Source organism: Coregonus lavaretus (genome assembly GCF_964263955.1).
Source record: "Coregonus lavaretus genome assembly, contig: HAP1_SCAFFOLD_2152, whole genome shotgun sequence".
NCBI classification, from domain to species: Eukaryota; Metazoa; Chordata; class Actinopteri; order Salmoniformes; family Salmonidae; genus Coregonus; species Coregonus lavaretus.
Genome location: NW_028163091.1, coordinates 63769 through 80223, shown reverse-complemented (window position 1 = coordinate 80223; position 16455 = coordinate 63769). Strand labels below are relative to the sequence as shown.

At 43.7% G+C, this 16455-nt stretch overlaps 1 protein-coding gene across 1 annotated transcript; it reads right to left on the bottom strand.

The window, feature by feature from the left end:
* Positions 1 to 4055: 4055 nt before the first annotated feature.
* LOC311118487 (ERC protein 2-like) lies at positions 4056 to 15901 on the bottom strand (the record flags this gene model as incomplete). The annotated part of the gene is made up of 3 exons (XM_084193278.1): positions 4056 to 4188; positions 11349 to 12176; positions 15200 to 15901. Coding segments are annotated over 3 exons (1663 nt in total), but the record flags the coding sequence as incomplete, so codon positions are not given.
* Between the last annotated feature and the right edge of the window lie 554 nt (positions 15902 to 16455).

The window sequence follows — 16455 nt, the reverse complement described above, 5'->3', positions numbered from 1 at the left end:
AGGCCCCAGAAGTGTGTATACACACACACACACACACACACACACACACACACACACACACACACACACACACACACACACACACACACACACACACACACACACACACACACACCCTCTCTGACAGAGAGGTAGAGAAATTAAAGGCTAAGAAGATTTAGGAGTTAAAAATAAACTAGGACTGAGGAGCATGGAGCAGCCTATTCCTGTCCAAGATCTGAAGTGTGTGAGCAAGTGTGCATATGCAAGTGTAAATGTGTGTGTGCGTGTGTATGTTTATGCATCCATGAGGCCTTGTGTATTTTTAAGCAATCAATGAATACATCGCCCCATGAATTACATGATGATGGTGAACACAGACAAAGACAAAGACAATGGTGCACGGTTGGTCAGGGTGTTAGAGCGTGAGGCTGAGCATTACTACTAATTAAAAACAAAAAAAATAAGTTAAGTGAGAATAGGCATTGGTCTGAAGCCAAAAAAGAAAGGAAATTCACACGAGCACCACAATGCCTATTCCACCCACACTCTAACACGGTTTTCCAGCACACAGCTTTGACCTTCTACAGTAGCTATGTTGGTATTGTACTTCAAACTATGTGTGGGCAGGTTGCTTAGGATTCAAACCTTCTCAAACAGCCTAATTCATACTCTTAGACGAGGTGCTTCCACAATAATGTGATTTGTACTGCATACAAGGTAAAGTATTGGATTCTCTTCACACACCACAGTAAGACATTATCCCATTCCACTACCTTTTCATGCTTTTTTTATTAAATGAATGCAAGCTTTGCTTTTATACAGTACTTACAAGACCATCAGGCTTGATTGAGCTGTTTTGTCTTGTAGTAATATGGAGCATGTCTGTATTTCCGCACCTGCTATTTCAACCTCTAAATCCCAGGCTAGGAAAAGCCAAGTGACATTTACTCCTGATGTACTGACCTGTTGCAACCTCTACAACCACTGTGATTATTATTTGACCCTGCTGGTCATCTATGAACGTTTGAACATCTTGGAGAAAAATGGCCATGTACTGTTATAATCTAAACCCGGCACAGCCAGAAGGGGACTGGCCACCCCTCAGAGCCTGGTTCCTCTCTAGGTTTCATCCTAGGTTTCTGCCTTTCTAGGGAGTTTTTCCTAGCCACCGTGCTTCTACATCTGCATTGCTTGCTGTTTGGGGTTTTAGGCTGGGTTTCTATATAGCACTTTGTGACATCTGCTGATGTAAAAAGGGCTTTATAAATACATTTGATTGATATCATTTGATTAATAACATCCTTTTTTGGTCAGTACGTGCACAACATAACAACAGGTGGTGGTGTGTTGGACATAGTAGCTCAGATAGAGTCTGTCTGCATTACTGATTTCTGTAACTGATAGTTTACCTGTGTAATATTGAATTAAGCTCAGAACCACTTGTGTTTCGAACATGGTCCTGTTTTATCAATTGCTGTGCTGATCAATGGACAGTTCATTACCTCTGTCAAAATAATATGTAGCTTAAAGTTGTTAGTTCTTGTATTTATTTTTGCAATAAAGATGCTGGCACAACAATAATACACATTTACAATAGGCCTATATCCAAAAATAAACACAGCCAAATTATACTGAACAAAAATATAAACGCAACATGCAACAATTTCAAAGATTTTACTGAGTTATAGTTCATATAAGGAAATCAGTCAATTGAAATAAATTCATTTTGCCCTAATCTATGGATTTCACATCACTGGCTGGGGAGCAGCCATGGCATAAGCCCACCCACTGCGGAGCCAGGCCCAGCTAATCAGAATGAGTTTTTCCCCCACAAAAGGGCTTTATTACAGACAGAAATACTCCTCAGCACACCCCTCAGACGATCCCGCAGGTGAAGAAGCCGGATGTGGAGGTCCTGGGCTGGCATGGTTACACGTGGTTTACGGTTGTGAGGCTGGTTGGACGTACTGCCAAATTCTCTAAAACGACATTGGAGGCAGCTTATGGTAGAGAAATGAACATTCAATTCTCTGGCAACAGCTTTGGTGGACATTCCTGCAGTCAGCATGCCAATTGCACGCTCCCTCAAAACTTCAGACATCTGTGGCATTGTGTTGTGTGACAAAACTGCACATTTTAAAGTGGCCTTTTATTGTCCCCAGCACAAAGTGCATCTGTGTAATGATCATGCTGTTTAATCAGCTTCTTGATATGCCACACCTGTCAGGTGGATGGATTATCTTGGCAAAGGAAAATTGCTCACTAACAGGGATTTAAACAAATTTGTGCACAAAATTTGAGCAAAATAATATTTTTGTGCGTATGGAACATTTATTGTATTTTTTATTTCAGCTCAAGTAACATGTGACCAACACTTTACATACTGCGTTTATATTTTTGTTCAATATAATATATAATAATTTAATATACAAACACACACACAGGTATAAATAATTTTAATAGCAGGACACGGTATTTGTATTTATTATGGATCCCCATTAGCTGCTGCCAAGGCCAACAAAACAGCCCCCACAATATTTTTATCATCAATTTCTCTCAGCCAATCATCAGTAATTTGTGTAAGTGCTGTGCTTGTTGAATGTCCTTCACTATAAGCGTGCTGAAAGTCTGTTGTCAATTTGTTTACTGTGAAATAGCATTTCATCTAGTCAAACACAATTTTTTCCAAAAGTTTACTAAGGGTTGGTAACAGGCTGATTGGTCGGCTATTTGAGCCAGTTAAGGGGGCTTTCCTATTCTTAAGTAAGGGAATAATTTTTGCTTCCCTCCAGGCCTGAGGGCACACACTTTCTAGTAGGCTTACATTGAAGATATGGCAAATAAGAGTGGCAATATCGTCCACTATTATCCACTTATACACCACTTTACATCCAAGTTCTCAGACCCCGGTGGCTTGTCATTGTTGATCGACAATAGTACTTTTTTCACCTGTTCCACACTTACTTTACGGAATTCAAAATTACAATGCTTGTCTTTCATAATTTGGTCAGATAAACTTAGATGTGTATTAGATGGCATTTCTGTATTTTCTGTAAATGTTATAACCTTGTATTGCTATCATCAAAGGTATTATCTAAGTGAGTTTCAGAGATTGTCAGAATATGAATGTCATCTGTTACTAGCAAATTATTGATTTCATGAACCTTGTTTCTTAAGCTACATATGTTAACATGGGCTATTTTTACACTTTTCTGGGATGCCTGATTATTGTTCTTGCTTTACTGGGAAGCTTAGCAGAGGTAGACATCCTCAGGTTATTTTTATTAGTGCAGGGTGAGCTGCACACAGTGGACCTCCTACTAGGGCACACCACCTCAGTGTTAACAGTATTACTCTGGTTCATAGGCATATGATTACTGCATATAATAGCTGTAGGATCAGAAGAGGAATTCCGGGCAGTAAGAGGGACATAAATTAGGTTATTTACATTGTGTCTTCCAACGCCCCTAGGATAATGTACATTTGCTGAGTCATTATGACAACTCAGCGACACAATGGTAGGGATTAAATGAGCTGGACTTGGGGTCATTGGTAAGTCATTGTCTCAACGCAGCCTTATAATGCTGTGAAAGGATCCAGGAACCCAAATGATTTGGGTGGATCCCATCCTCCTTATAATACAAGCTTTGTTTCCACACGGTATCAAAATTGTCAATAAATGTTACACCCACAGAGCTGCAATAGTCTCGTAGCCAGTTATGGAGGGCTAAAAGTCTGCTGAACCGTTCAATGCTACGATTTAGGGAGGGCAGAGGGCCAGATATTATGGGGCGTTTGTTGGTGTCAAGTAGAGACCCAATCAGTTCTTTAAAATCCATCTTCAGCTGTTCTGAGCTGCCCTTCATAATGTCATTTGACCCCACATGAACCATGACAGTATCAGCCCCCGGTGACTGACTCACAGCCTCGGGAAGCAACCTGGTGATCTCCTGAACTTTTGCCCCAGGTACAGATAAATGTCTCACCATCGAACTCCCTATCACAATCGCCGGAATGATCCGGCCTCTGCTGTGTCTCGAAGCAGATTGCGAGGCCAGAGCCACAGAACTCACCTGAGAAGAGGGCTGCTGAGACGCCGGCTGCGTGCAGGCCACAACCACCAAAGGGACATAGCTCTGATCCAGAGAGCACGGCCCAGCGGAGGGGGGCCGCGGTGGTCCAGGCTGTGCCCAGGCAGTTGATTGACTAGGACAGGGAGAGGTAGCTGGAGGGTCATCCACAGCCATGGAGGGAACACCCAAGCCCCTGACAGAGGACAGCTGGTACAGGGGCTCAAAGCGATTTGAAACTCTTAAGTCTGGACGCGGGGGGAGAAGGCAGGCGCGCCGAGAACGATTATTCTCCTACTTTCTGGTTCTGATACGCATCGATTTACGGTCACCTGGAGTCGAACATTGAGCAGCCATTTTCTGGTTCAAGCTAGTAGAGGGGTGCAGTGGCGGAAATTGATCATAGTCCAGGAAGGTCCCATTATGATCCTCTTGGATGTTTTGATAGGAAGCATTTAAAGATGCCGATATTCTCATAGAAACCTTATTCAGTTCAAGGGAATTGGTCAAATGTTGTATTTCTTCATGAAGCGTAATAATCCTTTCTTTAGCTGCATTAAGTTTAATAAATGTTTCACAAATGAAGGTATCCATCAGACCTTTCCCTGTGACAACAACGAACATGTCGCATATTATACATTTAATAGCTCACGTGTCCCCAGCAGATTCAAATCAGTTCACATTGCTGCATGCCGACAGTCCAAGGGAACAAACATTTCCCTACTCCGCCAGGGACTTAGATGCTCCCTCCATGGCCTCGGATGCCCCCACAACTGTGTTGTTGTCTGTCTCTCGTTGAATGTCAGAGCGAGAGAGAAGCGCAGGGGGGCAGGTGATGTCTGGGTCGGTTGTCAGAGGCAGGTCGCCAGCTGTTCCTTTCTACCCACTGGCCCGGCTGAGTGTTTGTGTTCGGTGTAGCCTCTCAGAGCTGTGTCAGGCGTGTCCCAGTGTCTTTAGTAGTTTTATAGAGAGTGTTGTATGAGTTGAGCTCTTCGTAGCCTGGCTCGGTTGTTGTTATCCAGGTACTAAAGCATCCGGGGTGAAATAGTTGAATGAAAAAAGTACAGCGAGGAAAAAACTAAGATGTTGGTAAATGTGTTAAATGCAGAGTTTTGATTAAACGGTTATTTAAAAAAGAAAAAAATTACAAGTTTGGCAGGTAGCCAAGTCGCAACAAATAGCACTACAACGCGGAAGTGCATTTGCAGAGTAGGCGGGGTTAGTGTTGTATCCTTCCGATTAGTTGTAAAGTCCAGTATCCCTCTGAAGAGTATGACTTAGGTTGTTTGAGAAGGTGTGAATCCTAAGCAACCTGCCTACACATAGTTTGAAGTACAATACCAACATAGCTGCTGTAGAAGGTCAAAGCTGTGTGCTGGAAAACCTTGGTAGAGCATGGGTGGAATAGGCATTGTGGTGCTCATGTGAATTTCCTATTCTCACCTAAAACTTAGTTTTTAGTTTTTAATTTCCATGGTTTTTACACCGGAAAGTGATTTTGCAACATTAAATATACAACATTATAATTAAGCAATAATGCCCGAGAGGGTGTGGTATATGGCCAATATCCCACGGCTAAAGGGCTGTTCAACATCCCAACCTTGTTTAGCATTATCTACTCCAAATATGGCATAATTCCACTACACTGCCCTCCTGAATTATTGGCACCCTATGTAAATATGAACAAAGAAAGGCTGTGAAAAAATGTGATTGTTGTTTATCAGCTTCATCTTAAAATATCATATGAATCTAACCTTTAATTGATTTAAAATTGTTCTAAAAAAATAATCTATAAATAATTATTTTATTCAAAAACATGCATGTCACAATTATTGGCACCCCTGCATTTAGCACTTTGTGCATCCTACCTTTGCCAAGATAACAGCTCTGAGTCGTCTCTTATAATGTTTGATGATGTGGGAGAACACATAGGAAGGGATTTGAGACCATCCTTCCATACATACACTCTCCAGATCCTTCAGTCCATGGTCCTCGCTTGTGGACTCTTCTCTCCAGTTCACCCCACAGGTTTTCAATTGTGTTTAGGTAATAATTATTTATTGATTACTTTTTTGGGGGGGGAACAATTTTAACTCAATTAAAGGTTAGATTGATATGATATTTTGAGTGTAAGAGCAAGCTGAATAACAACAATTACATATTTACCTAGGATGCCAATAATTCAGGAGGGCACTGTATTTGTATCAGTTTGAATCACTTTCACTGTTACTTTGAAGGCAAACCGCAAATTCCACTATTGTGGCTAATCCTTATTGAGCTAGCTGTGCACGGCAGAGTTGAAAAATATCCAACACATGGCAGAGTTGTTAGTTTGGCACTGTTGCTCAGCACACGTAGATTAAAATGTCAAGAAGACAGGAGAAGGAGCGTACTGGAATGTATTATGGATGTTAAACTGGTGAGTTTTTCTGATGCTAGCAAGCATGCATTTGCACACTGCAGTCAGTGCACAACAGAGCCAGAGCAGAGGCGCTGTTAATGTTATTGTGAGCTAGCAAAAAGGTGTGTCCTGTCTGATAGTGAAATGTGGCTAGCTCTAATGTAGCCTGGACTATGGAGTAGCTAGCTAGCTAGTGTTGCAAAAGCCCATTGCATGCATAGTAAGGTAGCAGCTTGACAATTTGTCAAAAGTTTGGTGTTGGTTTTGAACTAATGTAAGTTCGCTAGCTAGCTATGTTTTGTGGAAAAAATGTAGGACTGTCATTTGGACGTGAACTAGCTATCATTAGATGGCTTCAGCTGTTGTTGTCTGGCTCTAACTAGCTAGCTAATGGCTGAAGTTATTTGTGTAACAAACCTTCCATAAACAAATATAGCTAGCTACCTTTTTTTGCCTGTTCATTATAGTAGCTAGCTAGATTTCAGCTGACTGCTCTTAGCTAGCTAGCTGCTGGAATTTGTACAATCAAGCTAACATTAGATAGGTAACGTTTGCTAGCTAGCTACCGAGCTAATCAAAATACAGTGAGGGAAAAAAGTATTTGATCCCCTGCTGATTTTGTACGTTTGCCCACTGACAAAGAAATGATCAGTCTATAATTTTAATGGTAGGTTTATTTGAACAGTGAGAGACAGAATAACAACAACAAAATTGAGAAAAAACGCATGTCAAAAATGTTATAAATTGATTTGCATTTTAATGAGGGAAATAAGTATTTGACCCCCTCTCAATCATAAAGATTTCTGGCTCCCAGGTGTCTTTTATACAGGTAACGAGCTGAGATTAGGAGCACACTCTTAAAGGGAGTGCTCTTAATCTCAGCTTGTTACCTGTATAAAAGACACCTGTCCACAGATGCAATCAATCAATCAGATTCCAAACTCTCCACCATGGCCAAGACCAAAGAGCTCTCCAAGGATGTCAGGGACAAGATTGTAGACCTACACAAGGCTGGAATGGGATACAAGACCATCGCCAAGCAGCTTGGTGAGAAGGTGACAACAGTTGGTGTGATTATTCGCAAATGGAAGAAACACAAAAGAACTGTCAATCTCCCTCGGCCTGGGGCTCCATGCAAGATCTCACCTCGTGGAGTTGCAATGATCATGAGAACGGTGAGGAATCAGCCCAGAACTACACGGGAGGATCTTGTCAATGATCTTGTCTCAAGGCAGCTGGGACCATAGTCACCAAGAAAACAATTGGTAAAACACTACGCTGTGAAGGACTGAAATCCTGCAGCGCCCGCAAGGTCCCCCTGCTCAAGAAAGCACATATACAGGCCTGTCTGAAGTTTGCCAATGAACATCTGAATGATTCAGAGGAGAACTGGGTGAAAGTGTTGTGGTCAGATGAGACCAAAATCGAGCTCTTTGGCATCAACTCAACTCGCCGTGTTTGGAGGAGGAGGAATGCTGCCTATGACCCCAAGAACACCATCCCCACCGCCAAACATGGAGGTGGAAACATCAGGGCATTGAAAATGGGTCGTGGATGGGTATTCCAGCATGACAATGACCCAAAACACATGGCCAAGGCAACAAAGGAGTGGCTCAAGAAGGAGCACATTAAAGTCCTGGAGTGGCCTAGCCAGTCTCCAGACCTTAATCCCATAGAAAATCTGTGGAGGGAGTTGAAGGTTCGAGTTGCCAAACATCAGCCTCGAAGCCTTAATGACTTGGAGAAGATCTGCAAAGAGGAGTGGAACAAAATCCCTCCTGAGATGTGTGCAAACCTGGTGGCCAACTACAAGAAACGTCTGACCTCTGTGATTGCCAACAAGGGTTTTGCCACCAAGTACTAAGTCATGTTTTGCAGAGGGGTCAAATACTTATTTCCCTCAATTTATAAAACATTTTACATTAATTTTTCTGGATTAATTTTTTGTTATTCTGTCACTCACTGTTCAAATAAACCTACCATTAAAATTATAGACTGATCATGTCTTTGTCAGTGGGCAAACGTACAAAATCAGCAGGGGATCAAATACTTTTTTCCCTCACTGTATCTGTTTGCATTTATTTATTAACCTCAGCTTGAATACCACCATATAGCTAGCTATCTACAGTAACCTAGGATTGTTAGCATACACTTTTTCTGACTGGCAGCATGGTGCAAGTAGCTGTGTTGTTGCCGAGCAACCGACCTGGTGTTAGAACTCTGAGATTCAGCTGAAAAAAATATGTTAGCATTGTCAGAAATACTACAAAAAGGTAGCACATCATTGGTTCTTAATGAACAGAAATGAGCACGTGAGACAAATTATCAATTTAATAAAAACTGCTGCACCTACAAATTTAGTAAATCCGGCATTTTTACAGTCCAATGGTCACTTTATGGATGCTATAGTCTCGTTTTAATCCGACGTCTAGAATTTGAGCTAGGTAGGTGCAATAAATACTCTTAAAAATAAATTGCTAACCACCCTGTTAAAAAATCTGATATGTAGTTCTCGGTAATGGGCGGACGGCTCATGATGAGAGGCGGGGAGTGTGTTGTGTACCACCAATCAAGTTGATTCGCGAATTGTCATATAGATTGGTGTCATATTGGCTTAGATATGGTGATGGAGAGATTTGAATTTAACAATGAGCTTCAACCAAAACCAATATATCCGCGACTATCGTTGCGTCTATAATTCATTGACATCAGTCTGTGGTAAATGATAGGGTGTAATTTATATAAATGTCCAGTAGGTCATGGAAATGAGTCAAAACTATCAGAGAGCCATACAGTAAAGAGCTATAGCAGCGGTTCCCAAACTAGGGGTTCCTGATATGAAAATGGGGTCTCGGGAGAATTTCCTAATTCCTACACACATTCATACTATATATACACTACCAGTCAAAAGTTTGGAAACGCCTACTCATTCAAGGGTTTTTCTTTATTTTTACATTGTAGAATAATAGTGAAGACATCAAAACTATGAAATAACACATATGGAATCATGTAGTAACCAAAAAAGTGTTCAAACAAATCAAAATATATTTTAGATTCTTCAATGTAGCCACCCTTTGCCGTGATGACAGCTTTGCACACTCTTGGCATTCCCTCAACCAGCTTTATGAGGTAGTCACCTGGAATGCATTTCAATTAACAGGTGTGCCTTATTAAAGGTTAATTTGTGGAATTTCTTTCCTTCTTAATGCGTTTGAGCCAATCAGTTGTGTTGTGACAAGGTAGGGTTGGTATACAGAAGATAGCCCTATTTGGTAAAAGACCAAGTCCATATTATGGCATGAACAGCTCAAATATGCAAAGAGAAACGACAGTCCATCATTACTTTAAAAAATGAAGGTCAGTCAATCCGGAAAATGTCAAGAACTGAACGTTTCTTCAAGTGCAGTCGCAAAAACCATCAAGCGCTATGATGAAACTGGCTCTCATGAGGACCGCCACAGGAAAGGAAGACCCAGAGTTACCTTTGCTGCAGAGGATAAGTTCATTAGAGTTACCAGCCTCAGAAACTGCAGCCCAAATAAATGCTTCACAGAGTTCAAGTAACAGACACATCTCAGCATCAACTGTTCAGAGGAGACTGTGAATCACGCCTTCATGGTCGAATTGCTGCAAAGAAACCACTAAAGGACACCAATAAGAAGAAGAGACTTGCTTGGGCCAAGAAACATGAGCAATGGACATTAGACCGGTGGAAATCTGTCCTTTGGACTGATGAGTCCAAATATTAGGTTTTTGATTCCAACCACCGTGTCTTTGTGAGACGCAGAGTAGGTGAACGGATGATATCCGCATGTGTGGTTCCCACCGTGAAGCATGGAAAAGGAAGTGTGATGGTGCTTTGCTGGTGACACTGTCTGTGATTTATTTAGAATTCAAGGCACACTTAACCAGCATGGCTACCACAGCATTCTGCAGCGATACGCCATCCCATCTGGTTTGCGCTTAGTGGGCCTATCATTTGTTTTTCAACAGGACAATGACCCAATACACCTCCAGGCTGTGTAAGGGCTATTTGACCAAGAAGGAGAGTGATGGAGTGCTGCATCAGATGACCTGGCCTCCACAATCCTCCGAACTCAACCCAATTGAGATGGTTTGGGATGAGTTGGACTGCAGAGTGAAGGAAAAGCAGCCAACAAGTGCTCAGCATATGTGGGAACTCCTTCAAGAATGTTGGAAAAGCATTCCAGGTGAAGCTGGTTGAGAGAATGCCAAGAGTGTGCAAAGCTGTCATCAAGGCAAAGGGTGGCTACTTTGAAGAATCTCAAATATAAAATATATTTTGACTTGTTTAACACTTTTTTGGTTACTATATTATTCCATATGTGTTATTTCATAGTTTTGATGTCTTCACTATTATTCTACAATGTAGAAAATAGTAAAAATAAAGAAAAACCCTTGAATTAGTAGGTGTGTCCAAACTTTTGACTGGTACTGTATGCGTGAAGCTGCACTCTCGTCTGCATTAAAACCAAATATCGATCCAGGTTGGATGTGACAGCAGAGATGAGGTGTGCACTGTTGACCACACACCCTGACTTTGAGAAGCTCCGACGCGACATGCATCAAGCACACGCATCTCATTAGTGGTGGTGAGATAAGATGCATTATGTCAGACTAATGTGCAATTGACTTACATAGCCCCACATTAAAAGTATGTGATGGTGAGTTGAGAAGACAATCAGAAATACTGTTAAAATGTTTTTGAATTGACTGCCATAGCCCCAAATAAAAATAAATAAACATTGGCTGTAATTACATAATTTTTTTCACATGGTTGGGGTGGCGAGAATTTTCATATATCAAAATGGGGTCAAAAGTTTAGGATCCCCTGAGCTATAGTGAAAAACACAAAGAAACACACACACACACACCTCTCTCAGATGCAGGTTCTCTTTCTCCCTCTGGTCCAGCTGCTCCTCCAGATGACCCAGCTGGGACTCTGCCTCCTCACGTGCCGTTGCCATGGTGATTATCTCTGACCTCTCGCCTCTCTGGCCCCTCCCTCCTCCCTGGATCATCTCCAGCAGCCTCTGGATGGACTGGTCCCTGGCCCCCAGCGTCTGTTTCTGGGAGTCAATCCTCAGCTCCATCTCTTCCAGGGTCTTCCTCAGCAGGTACAGCTCCTTGCCCTGACGCTCGTGATCCGACTGCAGCCGGATGAAGTTCTCCTCCGTCAGATCCAGGGGAGGGGGAGAGGAGAAGCCATCGCACCCAGGGACCATGCAGGGGCTGCTGGGAGGGCTGAGGCAACGGCCAGGGCTGTGGATGAGGTGGCTGGGGCTGTTTCTAGGCCCGAGGATGAGGGTGTTAGCAGGGCTGTGTCTGGGGCCAGGCCCAGAGTTATATCCAGGGCTGTGTCTGGGGCCAGGCCCAGAGTTATATCCAGGGCTGTGGGGATGGACAGGGCTGTTTCTGGACCCAGGGTTGTAGGTGTTATTGGGGCTGTGTCTGGGGCTGGCTCCTAGGCCAGGGCCAAGGCTGTGTCTTTGCCCAGGGCTGTGGAGGTGACTGGGGCCCAGACCAGGGCTGTGTCCAGGGCTGATGCCTGCCCGGTGGTCCTCGATATGGAGGTCTCGGTTCGAGCCGGTGTGACTGGAGATGTTTGTGTGAGACCCCGAGTTCTCTTGCTGCAGACGACTGTTCATCTCTCTATGGCTTCTCAGCTCTTCCTGTAGCCCATGCACTGACAACTGGAGGTGCTGAGAGAGAGAGAGAGAGAGAGAGAGAGAGAGAGAGAGAGAGAGAGAGAGAGAGAGAGAGGTGAGCCATTAAAAAGAAGAGACACACAGGGAAGACGCAGACACACAAGGAGGACAATGACACACACACATGGCTGAACACAAAAGGATAGGGGCAAACTCAGGACACACCTTGTTTCTTCTAGGTTCCCAAACCTGCAGCATGATATGGTGAAGTTAAAAATAAAAAATAAACAAAATAAACTATGTTTTAAAAAGTAACAAGCAAAATCAAACAGAACAGACTTGCTCCCTGCGGGCTAAATTAAGCACTTTTAGCTAAAGTATACAATCATTACATTTATAATCAAAAGGTAAGCATCTGCATATCTTGAATGCTCTACTATAGCATGTTAGAGTGGATTTAATCTCTGTCATTATTCACACATAAATGCAATGTTAACACACTCCAGTAGATGGCGACACTTCCACTCATAAAGACAGAACACAGGGCCAGACAGGGTGACACCACTTACAGGAAGGATGATGGCTCTGTAGCCACAAGGGTCAGTTGAACTTAACAACCCTTAGCTTTACTGAGTTCAAACTGTCACATCTTAGATTTACTGAGTTCAAACTGTCACATCTTAGCTTTACTGAGTTCAAACTGTCACATCTTAGCTTTACTGAGTTCAAACTGTCACATCTTAGCTTTACTGAGTTCAAACTGTCACATCTTAGCTTTACTGGTGAAAAACAGAGAAGTACAGGCTCGCTAGAAGCCATGGCAACAACAGCTACTTGTTACAGACCCGAAAACACAGTTTTCACACAAATACAAAAGCAAATAAAAAACTATCAAATACAAAGCCTACAAGAATGAACAAAATAAATACTTTCAGCTATGCAGGAAGCTCAAACTCCCTGAACGACGTCAGTTGGAACATTCCTCCCATCATAGAACGAGGAACACCAACAACACAGACACACACAGCGATGGGGTGCAGTAGGAGATGTTAGAACGTAAAGTTGACACTGAATACTTGAGCAGAACCAACCCACACACAGAGTACACACACACACCAACACACACACACAAGACGCACACATTCACACAATCATACACATAGACAAACATAAGGTGAAAAACAAGTCTTGTTGTCAATTGAATGAAGGAAAAGGTGACCTTTTTAATGCTAATATTTCCCTGTCTCACAACCGGACTCCCTCTGACTGTCTCCAGAGAGGAGGGAAGTAGGGAAGGAGAATACAGAGAGGGGGGAGAAGTAACACGAATGGAGAGAAGGAGAGGAGAGAAAGGAAGGGGTAAAAGAAAGGAGGGAGGAAGGGGATGAGAGAGGGAGAGGGCAGAGAAACGTTGGCAGACAATCGATAATAGTGGCTTCAGTCGTGACGATAAGATATTACTAGAAACTAAAAGTTAAATCAGAGGGGCGAGGGAAGTGTGGTACAAGTTTAGAGAGGAATCAATAAAGGGTGCAACCGCGGTCTGGCCTCCTCAATTAGAGTGTATTGATCCTACAGTGTGTGTTTGTTAAAGAGGATTGTACTGACTGCAGAACACCAAAACCTCAATATCACCAATATTCCGGTCTACTGATATCTATCATTTCTGCTAAAGAACAGCTATGTAATCTGTCATCATGTACAGGTAACCTGCTGGGTAGGAGCTTTGGGCCAGTAAGCGAAAGGTTGCTGGATCAAATCCCCGAGCTGACAAGGTAAAAATCTGTAGTTCTGCCCCTGAGGAAGGCAGTTAACCCACTGTTCCCCGGACGCCGATGATGTGGATGTCGATTAAGGCAGCCCACCACACCTCTCTGATTCAGAGGGGTTGGGTTAAATGCGGAAGACACATTTCAGTTGAATGCATTTAGTTGTACAACTGACTAGGTATCCCCCTTTCCCTACACACAGCACACACACTGCTCCAATAGACCCCATTAGCAAACAAACACCCAGCAACCCTCAGCCCAAGACCATAATCTTCTAAACACAGAGCACTTATTTCACGCTACGTTTTTGTTTTGCCTTATTAGCCAAGCTGCTGTGTTTGATGATGTTTGGATCATGCCTAGTGGTATCCATCCACCCTAAGGACTGTACAAAGAACCACACTAATAAAAAGGAAGGTTGTAGAAAAAAAACTCACTGTCTCAACCTCAATCCCCCTGACCCCTCTCCCCGACCCCCACCCCTATCAGGTTATGTTAGGACATGTCTTCAGGAGAATGTGTAGGGTACGGTGTACAGTATATGCTAGCTATGGCATCAGAGTAGTTATTATCAATGTACAGTAAGTGAATACATTGAAAATCTTGTGGGTAGGATTAGTTCAACAAAGCAGCAAGGCTTATAACCACTAAGGAAGCTGTCTGTAGAATGGGGCTGTATTCAGAGTCACTATGAATGAAAATACAAAAGGGTCAATGTTTCTCTGTTCTTTATCTGAGTGAGATGAGTAAAAACAGTATGTGAGTGTGTGTGTGTGTGTGTGTGTGTGTGTGTGTGTGTGTGTCATTGTAAAAGCCCAGTGGACTCTCTATGGGCAGTTAGTGTAACAGTGTGAGACAGAGGTAAACATTGATGCAGGGCAGGCTTCCCAGCTGTGTGAGAGAGAAGTAGCTAAGCCAAATAAAACAAACCTCTGTGATAAGGACAGAGTGAAAGGGAGAAGGAAAGAGGGGGTGAAAGTGAGAGAAGACAGACAGATTTTACACAGACCTCAAGAGCGGTCTATAGAACCCCTTCCCCCATTCATTCTAATTTCACAGATAACTGACTTTTTATAGCTGCCACCTAGAATGCCAGCCGTTGGGCACGTTCCCATGGTAACACAGAGTGAGAGTGTCATGTCTAGCATAGTCTTTATATATCCGTCTAAAAACCACCCAGAAACCCATAGGGATAAGTTATTCATTTCTACACAGAAACCTCCAGGCAGACAGTGCGGATGCTATGTCCCCATGTTAAGACCATCATGGGCCTTTATCAAGCCTCCTCCCTCCCCCAGTTATTCTCACCTGGTCCTCCTCTGGAGAGGCCCACTTCTGTTCCTTCAGGATGGACGTAAGGGCTCCCTCCTCTTTCCTCATCCCTCTGTCTCGACTCTTCACCTCCGGGCTCCAGAAGTGCTTTCCACTGTTGACAGAAGAGCTCATCCTCCCTTCTCTCCCATCCCTCCCCACCCTCCCATCCCTCCCTCCGTCCATCTCTCTCCTCAGCAGTTCATTCTCTCTCTGCAGCTCCCTAAGCTGAGCCTGGATGTCCTCTCCCCCTCCTCCTCCACCCCGTCCAGCCTGCCTCAGCAGCCCTGAGGGCCCCCCTCTCTGGAGGTGCTGGGTGTGGCTCTGGTCCCCGTAGTCCTGGCCATCTGATGTGGTGGTGATGTTGGGGCTGCTGCCCATGGCTGTGGCCCGGCCCGTGTAGGAAGTCCTGCTGGTGGCTCGGCCCAGAGTCATGGTTCCTTTAGGGTAGCCACCGGAGGAGGCCAAGGCATCGCGGTCACTCAGGTACATGGGGCCGGAGGTGGCGTAGGCTGCATTCAGAGACTGGATGTTCTCCATAGACAAGGTTTTACCCCCTGACCCTGTCCCAGCTGACTTTGACCCTGACCCACTAGCCACGCCCAGTTTACGGTACCCCTGCTTCGGGTTCTTCTGTAACTTTGTTGATCGTGCGGAGCTGCCTTCTCCGTGCCCGGTGCTCTTGGCACTGCCATGCATCCTGCTCTGATGACGGCTGGGTTTTAATGTAGAAACACGGCAGCTACATGGCCAGAAATAAAAACAAGTATGTAACGAGGTGGCGTCTTTCTTGTCCTCGGTGCTCCTTATGTCTTTGGATTTGTTTTACTCACTGCCATTCATCTCTGTCACTGGTGGTTCTAGACAGTCCCAGTTCCACTACAGCAGGCTGCTGATCTCTCATACAGGCTAGTCACTGTTCTGGAGCTCACTGCAACACTGGAGGGTACCATGGATACTGTGAAAGAGAGCAGGAGGGAGGGAAATAAAAATGGATGGAAAGAGGTAGAGAAAAGGCACAGTGCCAATAAAACAAAATCACACCAGCACAGACAATATCACCCCTCTGAGAACAGTGCTATTTCGATTGAGAAGTGAGATCTTAGACAGGTCTAAGCTGGCAGGAATCCTGAGATATTGGGTTCAGAGTGGGAGTGGGTCTCTACTATATACTGAAAAGCTTTCTCTATGTCTAGGCAACCCCTCATTACACCCACACACACACAAACACACTGTCTAATCACATAGAGAGA